At 44.3% G+C, this 17,830-nt stretch overlaps 1 protein-coding gene across 1 annotated transcript in view; it reads right to left on the bottom strand.

Annotated features, from left to right (window-relative positions):
• HOMER1 (homer scaffold protein 1) overlaps positions 1 to 17,830 on the bottom strand; it is a 754,981-nt gene that overhangs the window by 375,644 nt on the left and 361,507 nt on the right. The window contains exon 4 of the mRNA XM_086960736.1: positions 10,393 to 10,485. Coding sequence (XP_086816862.1) covers positions 10,393 to 10,485 — 93 coding nt within the window. The remainder of the gene's footprint in view (positions 1 to 10,392; positions 10,486 to 17,830) is intronic.

Below are 17,830 nucleotides of genomic sequence, written 5' to 3'. Positions count from 1 at the left end.
CTGGTCAACCGGCTTCCGTATCCACTAAAAAGCGTTCAGATAAACAAATAGATGGAGAAACCATGCTGGCAGTAAAAGCCTCATTAAAAGGCGACTATGCGGCATTACCTCTCAACTATCTACTCAATATTACATACATAATTGATGCAAACTCCGTTCCGTTTGCTTGAATCCCTGGAGTGGGGGATAGAGTAATTCTAAACACGAACCGGAGAATCTTCTTGATACAAGAAGCACACATGGGATTGGGTCTGAGGCACCAAGAGATCCTGAAATCTCTGATAGAATTACAATCAGAATAATGGTGGCCTGGAATGAGCGTAGAAATTTACAATTTTGCAATAAATTGTGAAGATTGCAAAAGAGATCGCAGTTGTGAACGGGACCAAGCACCAGCCCAGACACCACTATTAGAAAGCATCAGGCTATCTATGCGCAGACATCCGACCGGACAAATGCGGTCCCATAATTATTAAGACTCACTAAAGATGTGGCACCAGCGCTCGGCTGACGCCAGAACTATTATAAAAGACTTGCGAGTCTTTATCGGCACATACGCAATTGGCATGCTACATTCTGATCAGGGTCCTGCGTTTAGCTCTCGAGCTTACAAAGAGGCCATGAACAGCATGGGCATTGCATTACGGTACTCTTCTCCCTTCCATCCTGAGGGAAATGCGGTTGTGGAAAGAAAAAACCGTGACATAAAGCAATCTATAACGGCGAGGGTATTAGGTTCGGGTGATGGGTGGGTCAAACATCTAACAAGTGTCCAACGTAGTCTTAACAATCTGCCAAGAAATTCTCTAAAAGGTTTCACTCCATACAAACTATTGTTCGGCACTAGAATGAGAATTCAGGACTTAGATAGTCATACTTCAGTGGTAGAAGAAAAAACCTTTGATATCAAAGATCGTTTGGCTGTTTTACAGGACTTGAATGAAACAAGAAAAAGTCTAAGTAACAAAGTCTAAGCCAACAACCACTGAAGAACCACCTGCCCCAGCAAGACTTGTCTGGATTCCAAAGACTGGGGATCTGGTCAGAGAAAAGATCGCGGTGAAGAAGGAATTTGGGCCTTCTTACAGAAAAGCAGTACCTGTCTTAGCTGTCAGCGGAACAAGATCAGTAGTACTACCGCCACTTGCTGGTAAAAAGGAAAACAGAGTTGTTTACATCGACCTGGTGAAACCACAATCAGGTGGCCAATAATAAGTAGTTGGCCCAGTGGACTACCAAGAAATAGAAGAAGACCAAATCTTGCTACAATTCAAGAGGTTCAAACTGAAAGACTAATCACTTTCGATAAACCATCAGTGAATAAAAAAAGAACTATGCAACATAGCAATGGAACTTGTGCCTCTTGAAACCCAAATTGCAACAGTTCAAGAAACACCAGTCTACAACGATGTAGCCTCGGACTATACAAATGTAACAAAAGAAAACGCAAAGATCAATGGAAATCCGGAAGCAATCCCACCAATTGACAGAACTGCATCTGGCTACTTTATCAACTTTGATGACTTTTCCGATGATCCGAGTGAACATGGAGCCAAGCCAGCAACAAAAACTTTCAAAATGAAAATTAAAGAACTTTTTCATCAACTCAAAGAAACATATCTGATTTCACCTTGGATTGAACTATGGATTGTGTTAGCTGCACTTACCCTTCTACTGTGGCAGATCCTAGTTTTAATTTTGGGTAAATTTATTGATGGAAAATACAGTACAATGGACACAGCAAGTCATAAAATCAACTTGGTCCTGAAACCACACAAATCCTCTCACATAGAGAGAAAAGAGAACTATCACCAGTGAACATCACAGCAAAGCCTATACCTGCTGGTATAGCATGGGACAGAACTGAGTATGAAATCTATGGCCCGGTAGAGCTCTTGAAGTATCCACATCAATTCAAGATTTCATTAAGTGACTTTGTGACACCAAGTTCTTTTTCTGATGATTGGGACTTTGAAAATATTAATAATATGATGTCAGATTTAGAAATGTCAGCAAAATTTACAGAACACGATTATTTACAGGGCTCATCGAATTATGAAGAGATGTACTGTTATAACCACTATGGTCCTCATTATCTGCATAAGTCTGCGAATCCTAGAAATGTATTTACTTATAATCAGTGGGAACATTGTCCAACTCCGCCAATAGGCAGTTCAAAAACGTTTTATGAAAAATTCCCATACTTTTCAGAGTTTAAATCACACTGATCCAGAAATGTTTTATGTCAAGATGTTAAATAAGACAGGAATGAAAAACATGCTGAAAAATACTAAATTGATTTATTCTGAAAAATGTTATGACAAAATGTCAACATTTGGTTTTGAGTTTTGGAAAAACAACATTGAAACAAAAACCATCTGGGGAACAAAAGAGCGGCAGGTACAATGTCTAGAAGCATTATTCAGAGCCTGCATGATCCCAGAACAAATTATGTTCCTGAATGACACAATTCAGCAAACAACCTGTCTTGGCTTAGCTAAGATAAAAGATTTAAATAACCAGTCTATACCAAAACCAATGCCTGATAGAAATGCCACTACAGATGAGGGGTTAGACGTGTCCTATATTTTAAAACAAAACAGAACAAATCCTGATTGGAAAAAATGGCTGATCTGGCCCATAGACACAAATAACTGTCAAAATAGATTCCTGAACAAAATACAGGGGTTCAAACAGAACAGGCCAGACCCTAGATATTCCCAGAGACAACATCCAGGGATAGTAACAACATATAGTGTAGGAAAACTATGCCTTGAGTGGCTACAGAAATCCACACTCCCCGAAATAAAGCAACACTTAACTTTACTTCAAGAAGGTGATGACTTGCGAGATTTCATAATGGGACCTCGCAAACAGTGTCAAAAACGTTTCATATACGCCGGTATATATGCAGCTTACAATGAAGCTTGGAAATTGAAACAGATTGAAACTGCAGAAAAAATACGGGAAATTGACCGTATCAATTTGGAGAAATCCTTTTCTGTAGTAGACAATGGGTTAACGACTCTGTCCTCCAGAATCTATTCACTGGACAGTATCGTATCATCTGCCATTGATATAATAGAGCAGGACATGCTAATGTTACAACATGGCCAGTCCCAATTACGTTCTATTGTACAGCTAGGCTGGACGTTGCAAAACCTGCATTCAGGCTATGTGCTATGGCGTTTAATCAACACAACGTCATTGTTTTCTATCTTTAACTTTACTGATAAACAAATCAGTTTGGCACAAAAAGGAGCCGACTATACGATACTGCGCATTGAAAAACTTGAGAGATTACCATTGACAATGTCAGAAAGACCTGTCATTGAATGGATAATACATGGCACCATTACAATCCCGATTACGACATTTCAGTTTCAATACTGCCAAAAATATATACCAGCAGGCCTGTATGAAAGGTTGGGTAAAGGATACATCAACTCGATCTGGAATTTACCTTACACACACAAATGTTACAGTGAAGGGAAAAAAAGAGGTATTTCTTAGTGGTAATGATTGTAAAAAATCACTAAGCAGTACACTCCTGTGCCAAGGTATTAACTTGCATGGGGCCTGTGAAGGTTCTTCGAACAACCTTTCATGTCATCTTCAGGGCACCCCTACTACACATATAGAGCCATTTTTCAGACAGCTTTCCAACGGTAGCTACGTTTTAATAAGCGATTACAGCTGCTGTGGCATGGTGCCAGGAAAACCCTATCTCGTAACTGTGACTTCCAGGGTCATTTGCCGTATGCAAGTATTATATCCAAACAGCAATCCAGACATGGAGGCAGCAATATGGCCTTATGTGAATATCTCTTCTATTCGAATTGATACTTTTAGCAGAATTAAGTCTATTCTTTAACAAACAACTGTGCCTTTAACCTCGTCCAAAGAGACATATGACCTGCAAGTTGCAAGAACAGCGGCAGAGATACATACCCTATTATCGACAAATTGTCCGGTGCATTTCGTAGAAATGTTAAGCCAAATCTTAAACATGTCAGATACCAGTGGCATTGCACATGTATTAAAGACAATTTTTTCGGGACTGCTAACACCCTTCAAAGCAGTTCTTGGCATCTTCCCGAATTTTGTGCATTCGCTCTTCGGTGGCCTGCCTCTTATTTTGGGACTCGTAGCAGGAATTTTATTTTTGTTCCTTCTGCTCCGATATGGCAAGCCAAGTCACAGACAAACCTCTGGCAACGATGGAAGAAACTATCCTAGCAATACGATATCGAGACCATATCACTAAGGTCCTCGGATTGGGCCGGCTAAGAGATCTGAATACTACCTGGTTTCTTTCATTCAGACCAATTTGGCAAAATTGCATCTTACCTGTGCTTCGTTGTCTGCTATGCGGAGAAGAATGCGTGTTGGATGTTTGTCTTACACTACCATCAGCAGTACCAATGGATATCGACGCTTTGCTTTGTCCTGTAACGACTCATGCAACGTGTTGTCCCCAGCGGCTACCTATTCTGATGACGGCATTCGTTGAGACTTCACCATAACGATTAAGTGGCGGTGAGGTACGAGATGAAAGCGGCACCACACAGGTACAACCTTCTGTGAACATTGCTGATCCTGACATCGATGATGGCAATGCATCGCACATTTGCACTATTTCCACAATTTCGGAGTTGGCCCAACTTTCACCTACTGTTGTAGACAAATTTTTTACCGGCCTATCAGAAGTAATGTTCTCCCTTAACAACGAGAATAATATTTGAAAAAACGAGCTCACAGCGTTCCCTGAACTCTGAATTCGGCCTTCAGTTTTTGATAAACAGAACTCCAAAAAGACAGTGACACTAATTTTTTTCTCCCTTCCCGAGAACGAAATTATTTTCCCCTAATTTCCAAAATATTTACCATTTTTTTGGCACATGGTACTCTGCTTAAAGTAGAACTATTCTTAGAGAACAGAGCTTCTATTTTTAGAGACTCTAGAGACAATATTTTGAATCAGCCTCTAGCATATGTACAATGTTATATAACTTTGTGATGGAATGGTCTCTACCTTTTTTCTGTATTCAGAGCCATTTCATAAAATGTAATTTTTGCAATTCATTCAGCCTATATTCATATTTGCATTTCCTGAATGATAACTCTGCTTGAAAGCGTACAGTATAATACTCATTTCGTGTATGTATACCATTTCAAATGCATTTCATTGTATTTTGGGGTGGGTTGGAAAACACATGCATACCTATATGTTTATATATTGCGTAGTATTTAGTAATGATGGACATTAAACGTGGAGTGGGTGTTGTGAATGTATCTAGGACCCTAATTAAATATTCCTGATTCATGCCTTCATGCGGTTATGATAAACCATGTCCTAATGAAGACATACGAATCTTGCCCATATTCAGTAATAGCTCACGCAGCCCAAATACGGCAAGGCTACTTCCTTAGATTCGTAGAGAGCACAACGAGTTCTTTCGACACACCAAACCTTCAGCAACCTGGGAATTCCCCATGTTTTTGTTTTGATTTGTCATTGAACTCCAGCGATCACTAAAGGAACAGTCAGTTCTTAGTGACATCTTTTATTGACGTCTTATGTCCAACCTTACGTCAAACACAGCACCTTCCAGGTATAAATATACCAACACTTGCCTTAGGCAAACACGCGGTGGTGTGGAGCAGAGCGACTATCTACTTATCCGAAGCCCAGCTGATGCGAGAGCCGAAGGAAGCCGCCCCTCCCCTTTGACACACTGGAGAAGCTGCCTTTTCTCACGCCGAGAAATCCAGCTCCGGTGTTTTCCAGTCACCCTTGCGGGTTACTGGGAGATCGAGTCCTGAGACACGAGATACAAGACCTCCTTCATTCTATAACCAAGGTACGGAGCTGATTCAAACCTTAGAGAGAATTCTTGATTCAGATTCTTGGCAAAAAAACGTAACTTAAGTTAAAGCTGCAACTTACTTACTCCTTCCCACGTATTAGGCTTATCAGGTACACTGGGGTAGGCGTATCTTAGAAGTACCAGTTGAGTTCGTTAGTCAATGATTTTATGTATGTAAATATTTTATCCATTTTAAAGTATCTTATGGCTAAGAAACCATATCAATGCTTTTACAGTATTATTTTATAATACTCCTTTTAATGTACGCACTTTACTTCATAATAAGTATTGCAATTGTGGCAATTCATTTCTCTTGCATGAGAAAGAAGACTGCTCAATAAAATAACACCTTTTATTGAAAACGCCCGTCTTTCTATTTCTCTGCACCCTGGTGAAATTAATCATGCACGATTGACTGAGTGAAATAGCTGTCTATTGTTTTCACACGACTCTGGAGATACACTCCTTATTCTGGGAGAGTAAAGTTGTCAGAAGCTAATCCCTTCTTGTCTAAATCAGGGAAGTTAAATCCTCCCTATTCATTCGAGAAAGTTTCTAGTGACCTCTGAGCTAGCTGTTAAAAACTAATTAAGTCTAACATAGCCAGTAGAGACCTAGATGACCTCAGTCCTACGTCTACACTGCTGTTTATGTTATTCCAATGCGCAGAGCCTATTGGGAATATACGAACTACACTACAGACATCCCCTTAGCCCTCTGAAATTACAGAGGCTGCTAGTAAAAGACTTGCTCTCCAATGGATCCTCTGTCAGGGATTTAAAGTGTACTCATTTGAACGACTAGGCCACGAAAGATCATTGTATTGTTATTTATCGTCACTTCCTCCGGATTCAGGAGTGGGTGATTTGAGCACATGCTCCTTTTCTCAAGTGTGGTTTGGTTTCTCAGGCTACCTCTGCAGAATCGGACCCTGATTCCCCATTACATGTGGTGTCCAAGGTAGGCACAGATAATATCCTCAAAAGTTAATAGGGCAGACATACTGATGTATCGCTGCTGTCACGGTGACGTGCCATCAGCCTGAGATTATCTAAAGTCACCAAAGCCGCCAGGCAAGCCCAGATTTGTCTTGGTCTGATAAATGCATGGATTTCGGGAGGTCAATGTTCTAGGATTACCACTTATAAAAGTAAAAGATGGAGTGACCAAACTAACTAGATCATGTTCAATAAACCATGCATTAGCTCTAGGATTACCAGTTATAGAAGTCATAAATGTAGTGACCAAACTAACTATAACTTATTTAATAAACCATTTGCAGTTTCATGGTATCAGACACATGTACTTACAAGAGCATGCCTTATTCTTTGGAGACAAGACAGACAGACAGATTTGCTACTGGCAGGATCAACTAGGTAGCTGCACGTGCTATATAGAAAGAGGAGCTGTGTGCCCGTCCCAGACCGACCTACACACCCTCGGGAGCCTGATGCAGGAGCCCCTGTCTCTTTGCAGGGGCCTAAGGGTACAGGGTAGTCACAGAGGCACCAGTCGACCTCAGAGACACCAGAAGGGAGCGGCAAGCCGAGGCTCAGCCTAAGCGAGACACAAGGGTGCTGGCCTATGCGGCCGGGACAATGCATGGAAAGTTTATCCTGATGTGCCTTGTGGAGAAGGGTATCCGAAAGGTGTGTGGGTCCCAGACCTCTAGGTGGCACCGGGGACTAGCACCACCCGACCCCATCCAATAGAGGGGCACAGGCTGCCAGTCTGCCTAAACAGACCCTGTGTTTCTAATGAATGAGAGTAAAGTGCTGACAAAACAGTCCCTCAGCAGGCTTCCCTGAACGGGGATGTCTACATCATACCCATGCCTGCTCTCCAGGTGTAATACTATTGCTGTGGAAGTCCAGGGCCAAAATCCCCCGTAGGGAACATTTTTTGTTATTAATTTTTTTTCTAGCCCAGGACCCTCAGTTGCTGGGTTGCGCCTTTTGTTCTGGAGAACTGCTCTCCAGGAAGGAAGGCCCAGCGGAAAGGTTCATCAGCTTGTCTAGAAGGTAGGTAGCTGTGGACATGGGTCCCCAGCGGCCCAGGCCGGGCCAGCCTAGGCCCATGCGGCATCTGGGAAAAAATGATAAGACAACAAGGGTATCCCTAGTACTTTGTTCCTACTAATCAAGAGGAAGGCTACCTGCCTTACTTGTAATTTGTGCACATCGAGTGACAGAGGAGGACATTCGAGAAAATGTATCCAACCTCCTGGAGCGCTGGCTTTGCTTGAAGCGTTAAATGAGCCTTCATCAGGACTTCAAGGACAGCCTGGCTATCTGGGCGTGCCATTCATTCCTACTGTATGCATGATCAGATGGCCGGGCTGAGTGATTAGATGGCTGATCTATGAGTGACCAAGATGGACGGTCTAGCACTAAGTTTTTTGTTCAAAATGGCATAAGTTTAGCTTCGCTCTGTCTGCACTGGTTTTCACACAGTAGTTACCTGAAGAACAGTTGACTGTTTAGGATATGCAGTTGTGTGGGCTAAGAGCGACCAGATGGACGGGCTGAGAGCGACTTGTTCGCCGGGCATGAAAGACGGCCTTCTGGTCGTACCTTTTCTCATGAATCAATTTCCTCTCACCCTTGGAGGGGTCAGGTTCTCAAAGCCTAGGCTGGGCTGGACCTCAGACATTGGGCTGTGGGGAAGCCTCACACAACTCTGACCAAGAGCCGGTCAGAGATTTTTCTCCCAATCAAGGAGTGGAGCCCTGTTAAGGCCTGCGGTACCTCGTTCCGGGATCTAGGAGACACAGCAGATTGGGCAAAGGAGCCCAAAGTCAGGGGCTACAACCCCCAGACTAGCTGGAGCTCTGACCCGGGGCCAGGTCAGACCTTCTTGGTCCAGACAAGTATGGGAGATTCCCCATACCTATTGGACTCCGTCCCGGGCACTTTGGGACATCAGGGTCTAGAGAAAGGATCCCAGGGCTGGTGAGTTCCATCCTCCCAAGCCTTCCCAGGCCTGTGGGATCTCTGTTTGGGGTGACACAGCAGGTCGGTGAAGGGAGCCCAGGGCTGGGATCTATCACTCCAAGGCCCACTGGAGCTCTGACCCAGAGCCTGGTTAGAGCTTCTTAACTCAAACAAGCAGGGGAGACATTCCTGAGCCTGCAGGACCACCTTGTGGGCTCCAAGTGACACAGTGGGCTGGGGAAGGGAACCCAGGGCCACGGTCCCCCCACGCCAGTGCTCTAACCTAGGGGCCAGGTCAGATATGTTTCACCCAGCCAGGCAGAAGAGCCCTGGGGGTCCCGGTCCTGGGCTCCAACTGACACTGGGGGCTAGAGAATGGAGTCTAGGGCTGAGGGGTCCCACGCCTTAGCCAGCTGGACTTTTGGCTCGGACCCCGTTAGAGCTTCATAACTCAACTAAGCAGGGGAACACTTCTCAGACCTGTGGGACCTCGGCCCGGGCACTTTGGGACACAGCAATCTAGACAATGGAGCCAGAAGGTTCCACCCCAAATCCTGCTGGAGCTCTGACCCAGGATCTGGTCAAAGTTTCTTAACTGGGGCAGGCCTTACCCGCCCTGTGGAACCCCGTCACAGGTACATGCCAGGTCAGAGAATGGAGTTCAAGGATTGGGGAAAAAGTCAAAGCTTCCTATCCCAGGCTAGCAGAGAAGATCCTGCCGGCCCGCGGGACCCCATGCTGGACACTTTGCAACACAGCAGCCTGGAGAATGGAGCTAAGGATGGGGGTTTCCACCCCAGGGCCAATCAGTGCAGAGACCCAGGGCCCGGTCAGAGCTTCATCACACAACCAAGCAGGACAGCACTTCACAGGCTTGTGGGACCTCGTTCTGGGTACTTAGCGACATGGCATGCCAGGGCACCGACCCCTGGTCCATGGGTCCTCACCCATCACCCACCAGAGCACTACTCTTTCCCCACTGTGCTTGAAACTACAAATGAGGCCTCATTGGGACTTTCAGAGTAGCTCGGAATTCTGAACACAGAGTCATGTGAAATAAATGACATGTTTTATTTTAAGAACAAAACCTCTCCAGTGACGTTGGCATAGCACATTTTACACCAGTTGGACTCAAAAAGGGCTGTTCTTGAAAGTTTACCAACACACACACACACACTGGATTAAGATACAGAAATTGTTGGAGTAACTACTTTTCTAGATTACAGTACGGAGGAGTTGGTAGGACTGCTTATTAACAAAGACTTCTTCTAGGGGGGGTTGGAATAGTGGACAAGACAAATGGTATATGTTGAGTGTTGCAATTTTATTTGCTTTCATTGCCTTGTCTCTTATCTGCTCCTTCACCTTTCTTGGGCCTTCATGGGCTAAAATAGTGATATATTGGGTTAAGGGCGGAGTTTAGATTATTTGTAAATCTTTCCGATACAGCCAGAGGTTTTAAATCTGGGGAACCCACTGATTTAGAAATGTACTGGTTTTCAATAAAAACGATTTAAACCTACAAATACAGATAACACACTACAAATTAAATAAAAAAGTTAACTATCAAGGCAATCACATGCACTCACCTGTGAAGGAGTACTTGTTAGCTCCATCTTTTCTTGGGATTTCTCTTTCGCTATTCGTGCAGCTTCTTTGAATTCCTGAAATTTTTCTGCAAACTGAAAGTTTAAATACAAAAATATGAATCAGAAAAAACAAAAGAGACAATTTGCCTTCAGCTTATACCACAACAAAGGGGGCACATGTAATAAACCATATTGTTTTGGGTTTTTAACAAAAATAAAAGCCAGTCTCGTAAGCACTAAGTTTAGAATAAAGTAATCTTCATCTTTGCCTCAGTGAGAGTAGTCACCAAGCAAATAAAAATTACTTCAAAAAGTGGCAATACAAAGCACTTTTATTGAAAAGCTAGGTGATGAATGTACATTATTTTCTCCAGTACACCAATTTTGCAAATGTCATCATATAAAGCTACAACGGTGTATTTCATAAATGCTTTATACTTGACACCTTAAAAACAGGTTCTCTTGAACACTGTACTAAGCCATTAAAATATTTGATTAGTAGACATATTTTGTTTAGGTATGGCGTAATGGCACTTTACCCAATTTCAAACCTCTTCCTATTTCTGGGACCAGGAGTGTGAAATTGTGGGGACATGTTAACACGGCAGCCCAGCCGTAGAAGGATTGCACCACATGTCGAGATAACAGTACAGGACTGCGGGTTTGGGAAATTGTCCCGAGCCGAATGGCAGCACAGAGCACTCAGAAATTAAAACAGGTACTGAATTTCTAAAGCCCACTGGAGGGTTTAAAATGCCATAACGAAATGGAAGTATGAATTAGCCTGACAAGATGACGGACCCCACCATGGGGATTTAATGGACACTACAACTACCGGCACGCTGCTCACCTGGGAGCACATGTAAAAGCGGCAAATACCGGTTGGGTGCTTTCCGTTCTTGCAAGCCTTCCCCCTATGAGGAAGGAGCACGTTTGCTCCGAAACGCGTCAGAGAAAAAGGAAAAGAAGTTATTTGAAGATGTCAGCATCGGTTTTAAATAAAGGATTTTGTTAAATCGTCCTCTGTGGAGTAGCATCCTTGGAGCTCAGGGCACCCTTGGGGATATATATATATATATATATATATATATCTAAATATGTGAAATGCAAATCCAGAACAAAGATCCACACAAGCCCACTCGGTCAGTTCAGCAGGTTTATTTTTGGTATATATATATATATTTATAAATCTCTACACACTTACTTAGATATATATAGAAGTCTATACACACTTAATTATAGGGGCGTACAACCAGCCCTCTTCATTCACTGCGCTGTTATTTTGTCATTCACATTTTCCCAAGTCCCACTACAGGACATAACATGAGGCAAGAAGTCAGCCATTTGGCAAATCCATACAAAAAGCAGCTCCCATCAGTGTCAGGGACAACTATGGCAAGATGTGCATTATCACATCAGATACATTTATCTGCTTTTATATCCGATAGCTACCCAAACAATAACATTTTACAAAAACCATGATAACACAAAAGAAGCTTAGACAAAAGCAAATGGGTGGCAGCCAACTCCAGACGTATTAGCTTTGTCAAGGCTTGTTAGATTTTGCCACACTGAAACCATAGTTGTGCCGTTATGCATTTGTAAAAGATTGGGAATAACTGGTGTTTTCTACAGTTTCAGTTCATTGTGATTTTCAGTGAGTCAGTCAAAATAAGTTACGTTCGGGTATGGCCCATAAATCCATATAAGACAATTGAAACATTAAGATGTTAAGACGCAAATAAAAGAGCATTTTCAAACCTATCATTCAACAGCCACAATCGGGCATTATAAAGTTTGAGTTATCAAGTATAAATAAACATTACATATATTAAAAGCTACTATGATATGACAGCATGTTGTCTACTCAGCCAAGCAGCTGGTAAGAGAGGTGCAATGGTAAGCATTGCTTTTATCAACATAGTATATCAGATGACAAAGTCACTTTTTCTTTGTTATGACATATAAAAGACACTCGCGTATATGGTGGTAATCAATCTGAAGTTGATCTAAACTGTTTTGGAAAAACCTGCCTTCTCGGAGGAAGTACTACATTTTTACAAATTATTAAAGGGTAAGTTACCAACAAAATTTAATATACTAAGTTTTTGTTAATAAAGGTTCAACTTCATTGAAAAAGCTTCAAATTTGCCCATGGACTTCCTTGCTCAGAATACATGGGTTAGCGTGCCCTCCCGTACTTTACAATGCATATCTTCAACTACACAGGACTAATAGATTGTTTAGCTTTGGCTCCCATAGAGTATGAAATAAAAGAAGGATAAGCGAGGCATCTTCCTGCACCTACATCCCACATGGTCCAAGCGACAATCTCTCAGGTCCTATCAAAACTAGATTACGCTAATAGTCAATATCACAGCTTACTTTTATCAACCATGAGAACATTACAGAGAATTCAGAAATTTGCTGACAGATGATTCCTACATGTAAATCCACAAGTACATTTCTTCCCTGCCTGGAGGGCCCTACACTAAATATCACTTGCTGGAAGACCTTCCTTCAAACTGCTTTGTATAATCCACAATGCAATTCAAGGCATTAGACAACTTTTCATCAGGAAAAAAATCATAAAATACATTCAACAAAGGAACCTATGCTCTAGACTGGCACGGTGTTTAGAAATCCAAGAATATAGGAAAAAACAAATATGTGGGGTGGATGACTTTTCACTGTGCAAGCAACCAAACTATAGAATTGGTTACCCTGAAACATAAGAGTTATGTACAACCGTCTCAGCTTCTGAAGACTAGTAGAGAGCTGGCTCTTCCCTACAAGATCACAGTATTTACAATCTCAAAGATGTTGAAACTATGCAAACTATCAAATCCCAACATGTGGCAGCACTTCGCGGAGGTAAAATTGTAATGACTTTGTTTCAGTGTCCCACAAACTCTTATCCAATGCTTTGGGGCCTTACGTTGGAAAGCTGAAACAGAAATCAGGCCTACGTCTACCACTAGCAGGATGGTAGATGCACTTGGAGGCAAATGTAAAAGTTGTTTTAAAAAGCAATTCACACTTACTGATAACGTTGAGGCATTTTGATTACCCCAAACTCAGCATAATATGGATGCATTTTGGCAGTGGTTTTTGTGTACTTCTTTGGCTGGAGAAACCATTCACCTACCATGAGTTCTTGCAAAAGCTAATAGTTGACACGCATTGCTGGCCTGATTAGTTGCTGCTTTCCTTTTAGGTCGCATTCAAATTTGAACTCCAGGTTTTCAAATTCTGACTCTTTCAGTGTACAAACCTTTCGACCAGAAGTTATTCCTAAATCCCTTATGGGGTTTAAAGTATATCATCTTAGTTTTCGAAGTGTTGATGGCTAGATCCCTTAGACCACAGAATTCCACACATGTATTGCAGGGGCCAAGCCAAGGCGCATCGTTAAGACCAACAATAAGTAATGAACAAAGAGTAAAATAGAGATTACTGACGACCCATTGAGGGTGCATCATGACCTACATTGCTCACAATATACAATGAAAATACACCTGGTTCAATTATAAAAAAGAAGAGCAATAGTGTCAGTGAACACCCTGGCATACCCCTTCGTTCAGAGGAAAAGTCTATAGGCTTTCACCACCAGCCACCACTCCACAGGGTCATACATTTTATGGTGTAATCTCATCAGAATATTTAAAAGATCTGGTGGTACGCCTGCTTCCTATAGGAATTTCCAAAGGAAGAGTCTAGGGATATTATTATAGACACAGCAAAAAAAAACTATAGCACATATAAACTTGTCAGCTTGAGTGTTATGTATTTTTCTAACAGTGAGCAGAATTTAAGTGCTTGATCCACAGTACTAACATTTTTCCTAAATCCCACTTAGCAATGGGAAAAGGAATTGGTTTGCTCAAACCACAATTTCAGTTTTGCTACAACGAACCCTGGAAATGTTTTCTCAAAGTTGTTGATGTGATTACATCCCTTACACACCCGGACCAGGCATGGTTTATTCGACACAGAGGTACAAGGCTCAATCTAAGACGATTGTTTGGGGTCCTACATATTACAACCACAGATGATTTGCACCCGGCAGCCTGGCTGTCCCTAGAAGCCAAAATGGCATTTGATAACATAGAATGGAAATTCCAGTTTGCAGTGCTGGTCCACTTGGGCTTCGGACCTAATTTTATCCAATGGGTGAAGCTCCTAGACTGTCAGCCTCTTGCGGGAGTGAGGGTTAATTCAACGGTATCCTGAGGATTTACATTGCAGAAGGGAACTAGATAGGGGTGTCCCCTGTCCCCACTCCTTTTTGCCCTGGCCTGAACTTCTTGCGGCATGTGTTTGTTGCGGTCCATTGATTTGGGGGGATACCAATCAGGGAAGAGTGGGATGAAAGCATATCATTATTTGCGGACGATGTCCTACTATATGCATGGAAACCCAGGCAGTTGATAGATCGGATACTCCAAATCCTACATATATTTGGCGATCATGTCGGATATCGCATCTATTAGGATAAGTCTCTGCTCTTTCCCCTGGCGGGCGGCATCCCGACACTCAGAAGCAGATGTGCGATTCCAATAAAAACGGAAGGATTTAAATACCTGGGAATCCATATTACCAGAAGCCCACACGATTTTTATCGGAGAAATATCGAACTGCCGCTGACCCGCTTCAAGGCAGACGCCGATCATTGTAAAAAACTGCCCCTCACCCTGATGTGCCGGGTGGCACTATTCAAAATGTTGACACTCCCACAACTACAGTGCGCCATGCAAACTACCCCTGAGATTCCGGACCCACTCTTTGCTCAAGTTGAGGCTGAATTGAGAGCACTAATCTGGAATGGAGGCCTGCCGCAAATAGCTCTGAGGAAACTGCAGAAAGGGGTATATGACGGGGGATTAGCGGTGCCAAATATCAGTTTGTATTATTGAGCCTTGCAGTTAGTATTTGTTAATGATTGGGCGTTTGGGGACAGGATGGACCCGGCCTACCATTATGATACAGACGCCTCCTTTATAATTCAGGGGAAGCCAAAGACCTGTTGCCACCCACACTCACAGTTATAAAGGCATGGAACGCGACCCAAAGGTACTTAGGGTGGAAAGGGGAACTAATGGAGAGGACACCACTCTGGGAAAGCAAACAACTTGAGAGGTTAGACAGCCTACATAGCTTCCAGAAATAGAGGTTGATGGGCTTAGAAAGACTGGGGTATGTGTGAAGAGATAAAGCCTACATAACATTTGCAGATTTGCAAAAAGATTACGAACTATGACAGGGAGAGTGGCTGAGATATCTCCAGCTGGAACATGCCCTAAAAGCCCATCTACAGGAAGGGACGCCTTGCCAGAGTCGTCCCCATTGGAAGACCGGCTGCTGACAGATCCACTGACCTATAAAGCCATAAAGTGTATATATAGAAAACTCAATAATAATTCACTGGACCCTCTGATGACACTGAAAGCTCAATGGGAGGATCATCTAGGGCAGATAAATGAGGAGGAATGGATGGAGCTGACACAGGGACCATGAGAGGTAGCGATCCGTGCTCTATTCCATCTCATCAAATTAAAAATTCTGCATAGGGTGTACTACTCCAGCACGGCTATACACCATGTGGGACATGCAGAGAATGATCAGTGCCAGAGGCGCTGCGGGCAAAAGGGCTCCTTTATCCACATGCTGTGGGATTGCCCAGTGTACAAACCTACTGGCAAAAAGTTGGGAACATTATGACAGAAGTGGTGGGGTCGGAGGTCTTATTAGATCCCAGATGGTTCCTACTGCTTACATCAAATGAACAGTCATGGCCAAGCTACACAAAAAAATTGTTAAAATTAGCAACAGTGGTTGCTAAACTGAATATTGCTAAACACGGGGGGTGGTGGCCCCACCAGAGGTATCACAGTGGATTGCAGACCACAATTGGTGTCAGCAAGCAGAACATGCCATCTAACAGAGCGGGGGGTGCCCGAAGAAACGGGAGAAAATAGGAGAGCCTTGGCGTGCATATTGAGGCAGGTGACGACTGGCATATGCAACAGAAAATGTTGCAGAGACTTATGAAGCAGTAATTTGCTAGATTATTCAAGCATTTTTTTCATACTGTAGTACTATTTCCGCGTCTAGCCATGATTCTGCTATCAGAGATTTATTCATTTAATTTTATTTAGAAAGTTTTGTACAGCGTGAACATAACCCTAGAGGGTATCAGAATGCTTTACATTGGGATGCAACACATATGGGAAGGGGCAATCATGGCACAATCATAGCAATAGACAAAAATAGCATAGTTACGTGATGACATGATAGACAAAAATAGCAATAGTGGGGGCGTGGCCAAGATGGCGGGGTGAGCGGACGCTTCCTCCCGTAGCTCCTCCAGCCCGGCTCAGCTCGAGCCCCGATTCCTGCGCCTCTCTCCCCCCGCGGCCGCACTGCGGGCGAGGGTGTTGTGCCGGAGTTCCTGGGGCACATTTTGGTGCCACTTTGACTTCTGAAGCCCCGGGGGAAGTTCCCGAAAAGTTTATTCGGAGATCGCTCCGAGGATTAGAGCCAGGGTCGCCCCGAGGAGAGGAGCCTGGAGGCGGAGTGTAGCGCGGCGCTGTCCGCGCGCCTTGGCTGGCCCGAGTGCTGAACAGCGGAACGCCGGAGATCCCGAAGGAGCGGACTAGACGGACTCCGCGGAGCGAGGTGGCTTCCTGGCGGTGCCCTGGTGGCAAGCACCATTGCTGGGAGACGGACCTTAGCCTGTACCGGCGATCCCCCCACTATCCGGGGTCTCGAGGGGCGACGCCTTGCGAACTCCGCGCCCGGAGGCGCTGGATGGCGGAGTCCGAGCAGTGCCCGTCCCGGGCAATCGACTGGTGATCAGGGGAGGCACCGGGTTCGCACTTTCCGGACCCGTTATCATTTGAGAGTTGCCCACGGACTTGCTGGCCCGGGCTGCCTTCCTGGGTCCCACCCTCCCGCCATCTTGTCTTTGTGTGGCCGAGCCCGGTGGCCCCTGCCCGCGCCCTTCTCACACGGGAGCCTTGACTCGTTCTGGTGCCAGCTCATCTACTGCCCTCCCTGGGAACACGAAACGGGAGGCCTACTCTTCGGACATTGCTACCTGCCCTGCTGGCCCGAGAGCCGTCTTGCCCGTGCCCGGACCGCCATTTTGTCGCCTGTGACGCACTACTCTTGTCCTCGGCGAAGGCCTCACATCTGGTGCCCGCGAGCGGTGGCGCTCGCCTACAACAACTGATTCTGGGCTTTGCCGGGCCCCAAGATGACTGGAAGACGTGGCGCGGCACGGGGTGATCGCACCTTGCCGGAAATGCTCGGCGGGTCCCAGCAACTACGCGACAGGACGCAGCCGTCCCCGGGGGCCTCCCGGGCATCAACGGACGCAACTACGGGCGAGCCGCCGGTCACGCGGTCCTTCATGGAGGACTTATTCACCTCCCTC

The sequence above is a fragment of the Lissotriton vulgaris genome, chromosome 3_1 (genome assembly GCF_964263255.1).
Source record: "Lissotriton vulgaris chromosome 3_1, aLisVul1.2, whole genome shotgun sequence".
Taxonomy (NCBI): Eukaryota; Metazoa; Chordata; class Amphibia; order Caudata; family Salamandridae; genus Lissotriton; species Lissotriton vulgaris.
Note: the sequence above shows the minus strand (reverse complement) of the source record. Positions and strands in the feature narration are given on the sequence as shown.